The 13,678-nt window shown below is 34.4% G+C and overlaps 2 protein-coding genes across 2 annotated transcripts; both read right to left on the bottom strand.

The window, feature by feature from the left end:
• Positions 1-1,272: 1,272 nt before the first annotated feature.
• On the bottom strand, positions 1,273-4,366 carry LOC105765086 (transcription factor KUA1). The gene is made up of 3 exons (XM_012584002.2): positions 3,897-4,366; positions 2,900-3,108; positions 1,273-1,914 (listed from the first exon to the last, which is right to left on the bottom strand). The coding sequence occupies exons 1-3, from the start codon at positions 4,165-4,167 to the stop codon at positions 1,420-1,422; spliced, it is 975 nt and encodes a 324-aa protein (XP_012439456.1). The 5' UTR covers positions 4,168-4,366; the 3' UTR covers positions 1,273-1,419.
• A 2,945-nt stretch (positions 4,367-7,311) lies between these two features.
• Positions 7,312-13,144, bottom strand: LOC105765085 (E3 ubiquitin-protein ligase HOS1). Its single transcript, XM_012584001.2, has 10 exons — positions 12,909-13,144; positions 12,168-12,561; positions 11,897-12,031; positions 11,624-11,799; positions 10,871-11,269; positions 10,601-10,759; positions 9,423-9,920; positions 8,936-9,082; positions 8,063-8,775; positions 7,312-7,917 (listed from the first exon to the last, which is right to left on the bottom strand). The coding sequence occupies exons 1-10, from the start codon at positions 13,029-13,031 to the stop codon at positions 7,758-7,760; spliced, it is 2,904 nt and encodes a 967-aa protein (XP_012439455.1). The 5' UTR covers positions 13,032-13,144; the 3' UTR covers positions 7,312-7,757.
• Positions 13,145-13,678: the final 534 nt, after the last annotated feature.

Below are 13,678 nucleotides of genomic sequence, written 5' to 3'. Positions count from 1 at the left end.
TTTTGAATAAATTCATGCATTAATTAGTTACTTTTGGATAAATTTGAGTACCAATTAAAGATTTTGGATAAATCATAGGTCAAACTATCGTTAATCTTTAAAATTAATGTCGTTCACAAATTAGGGTAATGTGTGTGACGAAATGTAAGTTTATGTATCGACTAAGTAAAAAAAATCATATACTAATTAAGTAATTTTGAATAAATTCAAAATAAAAATATTTAATATATATACATATTATAGTAAGTTTTAGAGCAAACGAAGAAAGTAGACTAATGAGATTTTTATTTTTATTTTTTCATATTTAGGTTATTTATAATTATTAAATTTTATAATTAACCCTTAATAACATTTTCCTTCAAAATTGAATGTCAATGCTTAAAGTAAAATTTGTTATAATTTTTAAAGTATATAATTAAATCCTTCATATTTTTATAATTAAAGTTGTTATTCACAATTTTAATATTTTCACACTCTCAATACTTGACACATCATCAAATTTAATATTTAAAATTAGGTAATATTTTACAAAGTAAAAAATATTTCTATAAGGATTTTTATAAAATTAATTTAAATATATATTTTATTTTACACCGTCACTTTTAATAAACATTTAAATCATATTAAAAATATTTTTATAATTTATTCCAGAAACATAAATTTAAAACAGTTTTTAAATTAATTACATTAATATTTTTAAATAATTAAAATAGTTTCAAAAAAATTAAAATTACTGTGCAAAATCAAATATTTATTCAAAAATTAGTATTATGCATTATTATTTTTAAATTAAGATAATCAATTAAAAATATACCATGCACTGCAAAAGAACTAATATATATCTGCTTTTGAATCAAATTAAAATTTTAACTGAATTAATTTTGATAGTTGAGCGATTAAGTGAAGTAGGTTTATTTGATTTTAGCAGAAGTATACATATCTGACGAACCTCCACAAAGCATTCCAAAAGTGAGAGAAACACAAAAATCATATTAATCTTCCAAAGCTTAACAAAGATATTCTCAAAATTAGTTCCACAGCTTTCCCAAGCTGTGCCCAAATTTTTAAGTTCTAAATAATGATGTCAACAGATGCTGTCCAGAATAGTGCTTAAAAAATCCTACCGCTAAGAATGCTGCTACTGGCAATACCGTCGCAAGAACCGTTGGTAACAAAGAACGAGGGTCTATATATTGTATTCCTAAGTTCGCCTCTGGATGTGATTCTCGAAATGCAGCTGAGAGGATACAGCTTAAAATATAAAGCAAATCATTACGAAAACAGTTAAAAGATTCAAATAAATCTAAACCAAAAAAAAGGAACATACTGCACATGATTATTCTTCTATTAACAATAACCTGTACTGCTTACAGACCCTCAGCTAACCCTAAGGTAGTAGTTGAACATAAAGGTGGGCGCCTAAACTGCATGGATTGGACTCCCACTTGAATTACGTGACGACGGATTGGCATGGAATGCAGACTGTCTGGATGAACCATCAAGTTTCAATGAAAGTGAGGATGGGCCATTATCACCGATAGATTCTCCCAAGCTCAGTTTCGACATGCCCACCAGCTCATCCACGTTGATCGGGCTCTTTGAATGTACTGCTGTTGGCTTCACCACTTCATGCGTGTCGGTCTTGGTTGGTTCTGTGTTGTAACCCATCCAATATGGAAATGAAAATGGATAGAATGGTGGGAAGTAAGCAGGATATACTACTGGGTAACAGGGTTCGGAGATCTCCGATGTTGGATGAGGAACTGGTTCCCCATCATTTGAGTTGTTGGAATCCATTGATTCGTCTTCTTCATCCAATGGAGGAGGAATAGGCAACTGGTCAGTGCTCTGCGTTTCATCCAGTGGGTGGTTTGCAGTGAACAAATCCGGTGATACCATTGGTGTGTCACCCGACTGCAAGAAAGTGATGAGGAAAATGATCAATTAGACAAATTGCATCCAGAAACCAATCCACTGAAGAATACTAATATGGACATAATAAGTAATTGGTATAAACCTATTATCTCTAGAAGAACCAAGTTAGAATAACTGCACACCCCAAAATAACTAGATTAAAATAAGCTATGCTCACTAGACTTGGGTGTGAGCGTCAGAACCAAAATCCCCATTCAGTTGCACCATCGTCTACTAGCCAACACACCTGACCAACGCCAGCTTCATCTACCACAAACAAAACCCTTTATTGCCTAACCCCAACTATCAGCCTCACCACTACTTCAACTCTAACTCACCTTCATCTCCCTCCATCACAACCAATGTCCTTCACTGTTTAATCCCCAGCCAAACTAACACCTAACCAAATTTACCAAAGTTCTGCACGGCCCAAAACCACCAAATCAAGCCCCTGGACAACTCCCCACTCTCGACCCTTCACCATCCTCACCCTCATCCTCAGACTGAATCCCCAAGCAGATATGTCCAACCTTTTCCAAGTTCTTCCACGTTTTCTGATGGTCACTGAAGGGTCACATATAACCCAATCCCATATCTGAATATCTATGGAACATAAATATCACACGTAGACAATTCAAGAATTCAAGAAAAATGAAGAGTCGGAGCAACACAGAAGACAGGAACTGCAGCCTCCCATTTGATATGTGTGGGAAAATAAAACACCCAAGTATTTATTCTCAAAATCAATATTTGTAGGCAAACCAAGTGCACTAAAGATAAATTCCAACAATAAAGAAACAAAATCTTCACAGGCAATAAATTGAAATCTCAAGGATATATTCATCGTATTCATAATCATTCCTACTCCAATTTCTTATAATAATCAAAAGTGACTGGAGATTCAAATGGTCAACAAAAATTTTTGGAGTCAAAGTTGTTTATATATGACAATTGAAGTATCATTCATAGAGAGAAGGGTACTAACTTCATCTGCTACAATATCAAAAAGGCTGGAACGTCTTTTTCTCCTAGAAACGTTGGACTGCCTGATGAAATATTTCTGAGCATGGCTAGCCACTTGAGTAGGAGTCCTTGATATAACGTAATTGCGAGAGATTCCACGCCAATCACCTTTCCCAAGTTTTTGCAGTCCAAGTAGAAACATCCGATGCTCCTCTTCAGTCCATGGAACACCTGCAAAACAAATTATAACTCAATTCAATAACTTCAGAAACTACAAGGTTGCTATACTATCACTTTGATAAATCAATAACTGGAAAGCAGTCACCTATACATCACTTTACCTTGTAAATTCTAGACTTCTAATGTTAACTGCGGCAGATCTATGATCAATTTTTTTAGAGGATCATCCAAAAATAGAAAAATGTAAGCAACCAACAAGCACAAATATGTGTTTGTATGTGTGTAAACATTATATTAAGTTCAAAACTCAGTGATACTAAATCTGATAATCATTCCTGTCGAAAGGGGGGACATTCAACCCCGTAAACTTCATATCATAAATAACCAACAAATCTTTTGGATTAAATATTTCAGATTATATGCATCCCATCCCAGTGCTTACAATCTTTCCTTGTCCACCATTTCAAATATCTTTATACATTCTACATCATCATTAAAGGCTTTAAGTTATCCGATCCATTTCTTAATACATCAACAACCCACTTTACCGCAATCAAAAGAAAAAAAACAAATTCACCAAAAAAAACAATTTTACCTTTACTCCCTGAACTATGTAATCCTAGAAGCATGAAAGTAAAAACTAAAAATGTGAAAATCCCACAAGATCACAGTACTCGGAGCAATACATATATAGTCAAAGCAAATACTTAAAGACTCGGAAGTCGGAACACTTTCTCATACCATCACTCATAGTCCTTAATCTAATTACCCACCACATAAAAACTTCAACAAAGCAAAAAAAGAAGAGAGAATCAAATTAACCCTTGAAAGAATGAAACCTTTTTTCCTATCACGACTCGAAGACGATCCAGGGACAAAATCCTCGGAAGCATAACCATCGGCGTGATCCGGACCTTCACCGGGCGAACCCGACCCATTCCCGTTATGCCCGGCAGAATTGGACCCGGCGAATTGGGATAAGTTACTCATACTGGCACTCTTCCGAACCAACCCGTCAGTCAACCGAACTCCGAACAACTTGACACCACGATTCGGGCAGGTTCTGGAGTTGTGCCCGTTGTGGCTGCAATGCGAGCAGCGACGCGTCATTTCTCAGAGGCCGGGTGGTTTCGTTTTGGATCAGATCAGAGATAAATATGAATCGGATCTTCGACGATTAAGATCCGAACAGCATGCGAGTTAGGGATTCGCTTTTGAACAAAAAAAAAAAAGGACCAGGTTATTTTTCCCCGTTATTTGGTTCCTCACTGCGGCTGTGTTATTTATAGGAGAGAAAAATGGAAAGACAGACAATATCCATGCGATGATATTATCATGTTTTTATTATAGAGGAAATGAAATGATCCGGTGTTTCGCGGGTGTAAGGAATATCAAGGATCTTTAGCCGTTCCTTTGGTCAAATTGGTGTGATTGATATAATCATGCCACTGGTGTGGGGACTTTGCCTTCAATATGAGTTTTATCTTTTTATTTCTAGAATTTGTCACACCGAATATATTATATAAATTTATATATTAAATACTATAGTTGAAATAAAGAGAAAGTTATTGATAAACTATATGATAGTGTTTTGTAATTATTTAGGTAATTTTGTACTTTACACCAAATGTTTTGGTGTCTGAAAATATATATAAAATATATTCTCTAACCAATATTTTTATTTTGACTTAATTTTATGGCACATTTTCCTTTAAGGCATAATAGAAAAATATATTGTTTAAAACACAAAACAACATTTCAACCTTACTAAAATTTTCACTAATAATGCATTACTAGAAACAAAAAAAAAAAAAAAGATTTTAAGTTACATTTAGATGCATTTTTATCTTCGGTGCAATATTTTTAGCTCAATTGCACCGCTACGATTCTTTTGGATTGCTAAGGGTGGGTTTGGATGGGCGGTGCGTATATCTGCGGTTAGTGTAAAAACAGCAGTGGCGGTGAGATTAGATACTATAGCGACACTGTAGCGTGAGACAAAAAATAAGCTAAACACACCGCACCACACCCAACCGCTCATCCAAACCCACCTTAAGTATAGTATAGTGTAGTGAATTTTATTTTATCCCTTTCACTTTTTAACTTTATTACTATAATATCAACTTTTTTAATGGATTCAAGTATAATGCTTTTTTATTCCCTAAAATAATATTTAGCATTGTTAACTATAGAAATAAATTTAAATTATTATAAAACATTTAATTAAAATAATTGTGAAAATATTGTGATACCGATTATCTTATTAAATAAAATTATAATTTCAAATGTTTTTAATAATTTTATAAAAATAAAAATTTATAAGCGTTAATGTAATGCCCTTCTTAGTCGTTTTACTTATTCACCTCATCACTACAACGGTGTTAGAATCGTTGTTTCTAGTTTCACTGCTACAGTATTCAATTTTATCGTTACAATAACTAATCTCACTACCACTATTATTTTTAACTTCGCCAAAACTAAACGCATCGCTCATCAAACTAAACCTAAGGAAATGACAAGTAAATAATTCTTAACTGGTGTCTATAATACCAATTAAGCAAACCCAAATATAAATTATTATAACTTTAAATTATAAACTTGATTATCCGACATGAAAAATGTTATTACAAATAACAATTTAACTAATTAATAAAATAATAAAAATCACAAAACGAGTACTCTGCAAATTTGAAGAATTATATATTACTTCATTAATGATGGGAAGATAAATCATAGTTAAATGAATACGTGGACGGCGAGAGATGTTCCTAGAAAGAAAATAAAATTTTCAAATATATTTGGAGTTTTCATAATCCTGATTAACCATACTAAAAGTTATGGAAAAGTACATTCTAGCCTAGAATAGCATATAAGATAAGTTGTCACCCAAAAATAAATGGATTTATTACACGGCTTTTGGTTGTGTTTTATCCCTCTCTCTTTGTGGCCACATTATTATACAAAGCTTTATCCACTTTATCCAAAATCACAAACATTTTATCAATTATTTTTTTCCATTAAAAACGGACCCAGCAGAAGAAAAAATATATTTATTGTACTAGCAATCTTTTAGTGGGTCAGATTATTACTTAGATGTTAATGACAAATTATACGTGTCTTAGGCTCTCTTTTTTTTCTTTTGGTTCATGAAGATTTGATAAGGTTTAACCTTTTTTATATTTATTGTACTAAAATATTGTTTTTATTGGGTTTCATAATAATTTAATATAGATTTGAAATTTTGACAAAATAATTTATTTTAATCACAATTCAAAATGAAACATTAAACATTCACTAGCAAGTTAAAAGGAGGAAAATAATTTTGACCCAAAGTTTTGGTGTAGATGATAATGCTTTAGATTATTAAAAAGAAAAAAAGCAGGCAAAGGAAAGAAATAAAAACAAAAAGCATGAGAAAATGGTGTTGGATATCTTTGTCTGTCGGTCTCAAGTTTGATGGCATGTGTAAAAATGCTGCCAACTGTTGAAATAGAGGACATCAATGCAATGAATCCACGTGATTACCCTCAACAGATGTACGGTCATTATCCTATTTCAACCACACAGAGTTATTTTTTTTCTGCATATAATCCGATTTCCCTTAGTTTTTTGAGCCCATAAATTCAGATTAAAGGTGTAGTTTAAGAATATTTTTTAAAAGTATTTTTGGAAAAAACCATTTTTGAGAAAAAATTAAAACCAAGATTTCTTTTAAGATTTTTAATTCTTTATAGCTATATCTTATATTTTATTTTTTAAGATTTTAATTGTTTATAACTATATTTTATTTATTTTTAATAATTTAATTATAAATTCTGATCATATCTATTTTTCTATACAATTTCTAAAATTACTCATAACTTCTCTTAAACTCGTAAATGTAAATGAAAAATAATGTAGCTCAACATACTACTCGGTGAACTTTTACTTATCTTACAATCAACAGCAGCATCTTTAATTTTTAATACCAAGTTTATAGACTTTACTAGCTGCCAAGTCTCACCTTTTTTTCCCTATCAATGATATAAATATAAACAATCTTAATACACGATAATTTACATCATAAGGTATTAAATCATATTTATCTGTTAAAACTATTTTCTATTTGTTTCAAATAGCAACCCCCAATACTTTACAATGCAAATAAAATCCAATGTTTTAACCTTTAACATTCATCATGTTCAATGTTAAATGAGTTTCATTCCCTTCAAACTATAGACAAAAAAAAAAAAAAATCTTTGACCGTGGATGTAATTGGTCGACAACTTGTTAAATCCAACTGCAATATAATAACTCTACGTTCTGTTTCAATTATCTAACATTCAACATTGGCTAGATAGTAACATTCAATTATCTTGATACGGGAAGGAACAAGAAGTCTTGAAAAGAATACAAAAATTATGGTTCATCCTTCATTAATTGATGCATTTAAATTATCAAAGACCTTTCGTTTCTCAAACTTCATATCAAGAAGACAAAGTATGGTTCATTACCTGCCCCTCGGAATCTTTGATATCCATGACTTCTAGACAAGAGAAGAGCTGTACCTTGTTCTCAAATAAAAAGGGTGGCAGTTGCAACACAAGCGATACTCCCCCCCCCCCTCCCCCAACAAAATTATAGGGATCAGGTCGCTTTAGGTATGGGAAGAACGAGAATCAGGTAACAGAATGGTGAAATACATGGCCAATGAGGTTCTTTCATCTTCTCGTGAATCTCCTCCTTCTATGTCCCCTTACAGGGGTTGCACCAACTTCCATGGTTCTGTCGGGGCACTGTTCTTCATCATCGCTCGTTTCATCAGACCTCCATCTTAGCCCCACATGTGCATTTCTGTCCTCAAAAGATCTCTCCCTATGGCTGCAAATATCCAGAAAACAAAGTGACAAAATGATATAGGAAAACTTTCCCCCACCTGATGCTAAAAGGACGTATAGAATCATTCAAAGAACAACATGGGAGATTGCAAGAGTAAGAGAATGAGAGTAGAAATCTAAATCTTTACCTCCAAGAGACATCCATTACGTCTTCAGTAGGAGGTACATTCCACCCCCCATCATCTCTATCTGATTGACCCCTCTTACCAGAAATATTTGAACTTAAGTTATTTGCGGCACCTTTAAACAATCCAAAGTTACTGCTAGGTGTAGAAGCAGGATTAGCCGTCACTCTTCGGGAATAAGGAGGACTTGGACTGTGAACTTGGCTAACAAACCCATTTTGCTCACCCTCTGAAATGATTTTATCAGATTGTTTTTGTCGTAGGTGTCTGTTTGAAAGCTCTCTTGATGAACTCTGATTGATACCTTTTAATGGTGTAGCATATGTGGGATTTACACGATGAATTCCAGGACCTGAGATGTTATCAAAATTGAAGTTTTTGCCAATTTCAACATTTGATACTCCTGCATCTGCAAATAATCTCCCCTGGAGTATTGATGTAGATCCATGGTTACCAGCTTCAACACGAGAATTGTTGACATACCCATCCAATATTCTAGGAATTTCAGAAACGGGTGGTCTCAAAGGAGTCACCATATGGTCTGGTCGTAGAACAACAGAATCAGAAGAGGACGGAACCAACAAACTCGCTGATTTTGGAGAACCAGATCTTGTTGGCATTTCATCCTCTTGGCCAGAAGCAACTACTATATCAGGCAATGTTCCCGTCTTTACTTGTTGTTGTAGGACTTCGGGAAGCAATTCTATGCCTTTATCCTATTGAAGATGGAGTAAGCAAGTCAGTAGATACGTTATAAAATCTACTTATTACAAGTAACCTTCAAACTTCACCAAGAACGGTAGAGAAATGATGAAATGATAGAATTTAATTTCTTTTATAGCAGCAACAATGACTGTCGAAGTTAAACCGACTTACAACCAATTTTTTTCTCCTCTGACGATGTGATTCCATTCTTGATAGAGCTTCTAGAAATTCTTCATTGCCAGAATGAGTTGAAATGAAGTCTTCTTCCAAGCTCCAAAGTTTAACATTGACTTGATATGCCTCAACATATCGATACCGCTGGATTAGTAACAGAAAGCAAGTAAATAAACTCTGGTAATACACTAATACATGGAAAGAATCATCTACTTAACCTAGAACGGAAATACTCCTAAAAGTGATGTTAGAACCCATTGGATCAGCCCAAAATTGAGAATTATAGAGCATCTGACAGTAAAAATGAGAATCACAATAACAATTTAAGGCCTAAACATAGGCAAAGTACTCAACCATACACAGTAACCATAAGCCCAAACCTAAATGTTCTACCATTTAATGCAATGGTATCTGGATATCGAGTTAAAATAACATAAGACAAGAAGATATCCTTTCATTGATCCTCCGTAATTCCGTACATTACCTGAAGATAGAATACAACAAGGAGACTTCCAATACTAGTTGTCGGGTCATCACTGGCACAATCTAACAGGCATTTGTGTATATATTTCTCCTCCTCACCATTCCATGGTAACTCAATTATTCGATCAACCATATTCCTCCTAATACATAAACAACAAAATTCGGTGACCAATGCTTCTAACCAGTCCATCCAGGACCTGCTTTGACCTTTCAAGTCATCAAATGCATCACCACTGCGTTCATACTTGAACTTCTTTTCCCGGACTTTTGCACAGAGCATTCGCTGATATGTAAATGCTTCTGTCAAAAGCCCACACTCCACTTTCACCCGAACAATAGTAACAGCCTCACTAAGTGAAACCAACTGTGATCCGCCATCACGACCAGACCAGCGTATCACCATTTGCGCTGCCTTAGGATTCTGCCTTTCTAACAGAACTTGTGCAATCTTTGGATGAGTTTCTGGGCCAGAGATCTCAGGGAGAAGTTGACAAGATTCCTGAGAAATATGATTGTAAAAAATAATCAAAATGCAGAACTATATTAGAAGTGAGTAGCAAACCTGGAAGGGCAGACAATAGTTCTTCACTGTCATCCCGAAATTAAACAAGTATGGTGGTTCCACACAAGAAACGGACAACGATGATATGGTAAATAATTCATTTGGGTACTTTAAACTCCAAACATTTCTTTTGGGTTTAGCAAAGAGGAGTTAAGAGGAACTATATTAGTTCACTCAGATATTAATATATTAGAAGTTAGCACTCACAATTAAAAAAAGAAACAACCCTTTATTCTGGGTGAAAATAGAACCTAACATGGACAGTAAAATCCACTGCATAGCAAGTAAGAACATTTTGCAATATACAAGTCTTATGTGTACAGGTACAATTTCCATCAAAACTTAGGCATGCATGTTAGAATTATAATTCGTTTAGCAATATGCTTCAACAAAACTTTCTTAAGCAAGCTGGATACTCCTACCAATCTAAAACCACAGCATAATTTAATAGCAATAGTAATCATCACACTACTCCATTTAATGAGGTAGTGAGTGGCAGAGAAGTTAACGGTCAAACATCCTAGGAAACATTTATAAAATTAATCTGAAATCCGCACACAGCAAGTGTGGGAACTTAAACCTAAACAAACTTTTATAAGAACAGATACAGAAATTACCAGTAAAGCTTCATCTGAGTGGTCATCCAGAAGACAGAAAATGAATGACTCAAGTAAGGAATGCCTGTTGATGCCAAAGGAGGCTGCAAAGTCATCAACAATGTCCCTCCATTCTTCCTTCGGCCTACTCCAATGCCGATCAAACAGGTAATACACAAACTACATCTCAGTTAAGAAAACCTAAAGGAGTGTGCCCAATAAAAAAAAGAAAAAAAAGTCCAATCAACAGAAAAACCTTTAAGGAAAATCAAGTTAGAAAGAGAAGGATACAATCGCTTGCTTGGCAACCACCAAATCAGAACCACCACGTAGAAAGAGGATATCCACAGCAGCTCGAAGACTTTCAAAAGGATAATATCCTGTAATTCCACCTATTTTAGACTGAAGAAAGGACAAGGCGCCATTCTTCTGCAAAAATGCAAAATCTGACTCTTCTCCTATCTTCTCGTATATGTCAAGATTTTCTAGTGCATCCTCAATGAAAAGAGAAGCTTCCTGTCCAGTGGAGTTGGTTGAGAGATCTAACACATCAGGAGGAGGCCACGCCCGCACGATTGAAGCTGATTTCCTTTCACGGACATGATTACGCCAGGATGTGAAATCAGCATGACGAGACCTCACTTGTTCCAAGAAGTGGTGCCTTATACACCATATTGTGATCTCAAGATGCTGAAAATTAAAACAAATATTGTGGAAAATGATGATTATTGCATGACGTTAAAATTCTATATTTTGTTTATTTTGCCCGGTGAAATGTCAAAATGAGTCTTCAATGAAATTAATGATACAATAATGTACAGTACTAAAAGACAAAAGGTGGACATAGCAACATTGTCATAAGAAGTTCAAATAAGAGCAATGATCAAATGACAGCCATTAATTTCTCACAAATTCTGAACTCAAACTGCTATTACTCTTTACTCAGCTGCTTTTCATGATTGCAGGTTCTGAGACTTTGCTAAAATCACATTGCTCTTAAATTATGCTAAAATATGATGAACCATTCGCTTAACAGAATCAAACCTGCTTTGTCTTCAATATACTCTCTTGAAGGTGGTGCAAGTCATGAAGCTGTGCTGAAAGACGGCCCTTGAAAGAAGACTCCAAAACTTCAAGTACACTGGATAAACTGGTCAGACGTACAGAAAATTTTAGAAGCAAACCCAACCGATTTTTCATCTCTTCTATCTCAAGATAATCTGATAAAAACAGTTACGGAACACCCAACAAGCATTGTATATACAAATTACTAAAATAGCGTAGTTCTCAAAGCATTTCATAAATTTTCAAGGATACATATACGCTGAAGTTCTGTTGCCATGTTTTTAAATGTCCGCTTGACCCAATCCTTAACAACCTTCTCATCCAGCAACAAAGCAGTGACAACATCACTGGAAACAGCAGTTTCATCCATACATACATCTGTAACATCTGTTGTTTTCTGTTAAAGGAAGCATGATTTTCTAAAGCACAACCAAGGCAGCTGTATTCAGGATATGTTATAAAAATATGAGCAAATCCCTACAAGGCTAAAAGGTGCCCAAAAATTAAAATAGCAAAAGGATACAATGACAGACCAACGAAACCAAGTTATTCTCCAAGGCTACATCAAAAAACGAATAAAGTCGTTGAACATCAGCAGTGAGTTGATTATCTCTATCTTCTTTATCTTGAAACCTCTCATCACATCTTCTAGAGATGAGGCCAGCATCTATGCATTCATCAAAAAGGCGAAGACGAAGTCTACCGTTACCACTTTTTATCAATGGGGTTCTACAAATTGGACAAAGATCACAGCGTTGACTACATTCCGCACAAAGAGAAGCATGTCCACATGAGTTCAACGCATACTGTACATATCGACTACAGCTTCTTAAGTCTCTAGTTGCTCGACAGTACTCAATTTTCGCCTCATTGAATAACTCACTAAGGTCGATAGATGCCAAGTGTTCCAAAGCTTCCTGAAATTTAAATTAAAAACTTATATAATTTCCCATACTAAAAATCTCCAATAAACAGTACTATCAAGCTATATAATAAATTTATAATTTATTCTAACATTGCATAATCAGCTATATATTCACTTCCAACTTTTTTTTGAAGAATAAATCCACTTAATTGAACCTAAAACCCTAGTATTTGCACACACAAAAAGGGGTTCGTAAAGCCCGATTCTATGCAAGCAAATGTGAGCTTAGTTTCCTTATTACAGCAACAATACAAAGCAGCAAAAATAAAATTAAGAAGTCAAACCCAAAGAAACGTAAAGGCGCTAGGGTTTTTGCAGTAGACAGTTAGGGAAGAGTACCTGAACGGCTTGGCTACTGAAGTTGGGTTGAAGAGAAAGAACGGGACTTGCTGACCTAATGGTGCCGCCATTGCTTATTGAGCTCGAACGGAAAAGAGGACCGTTGATTTCCGGTTTCTCCATTTAGTTCTCAGTTCTGGTGAAGGATTTGCCTAGGAAAAAGCGAGTAAAGTTTGAGAGTGTTTTCAAGCCTTTAAGGGCTTAGGGCTGGGCTAATTGAGCTGCAATTTAAAATTAGAAAACAAAAATAGGGATAGAAATTTTATTTTATTATTACTATTACTAATACCGAAATTTGAAATTAAAATGCCAGCGAAATCGGCGTTTTCGGGTCGAGTCGGAAGGGCCAGGTAGCCCAAGCTCGGTAGTTTTTGTTCCTGTCAAATTCTGCTATTAGACCCTGTACTTTGTATAAATTATAGATTTAGTACTTATACATTAATTTGATCAATTTTAGTACCTGTACTTTTCAAATTTTAAAATTTTATTCCTAACAAATGGTAACAGTTAAGTTTGTTTGATAAAACCATGTCATTAATATTGTATTATGTGTAAAGTTATAGATTTAGTCTATGTTCACTAATTGGATAATCTATAATGGCGCTTTTTTTTTTTAAATTCAAAATTTTAGTTTTAATGCAAATGACAATCGTAAAATCTATTAATTGATTTTTTTTTGGTGAGTAATATTTGAAAATAACAAATAAACATAGCCTCCACCTGGTTCGGTCAAGTGTAATGTGTATGCAGCGACATTTCTGCGGGCTGAT

Source organism: Gossypium raimondii, chromosome 12, assembly GCF_025698545.1.
Source record: "Gossypium raimondii isolate GPD5lz chromosome 12, ASM2569854v1, whole genome shotgun sequence".
NCBI lineage: Eukaryota > Viridiplantae > Streptophyta > Magnoliopsida > Malvales > Malvaceae > Gossypium > Gossypium raimondii.
This window is presented reverse-complemented; position numbering and strand designations above follow the sequence as displayed.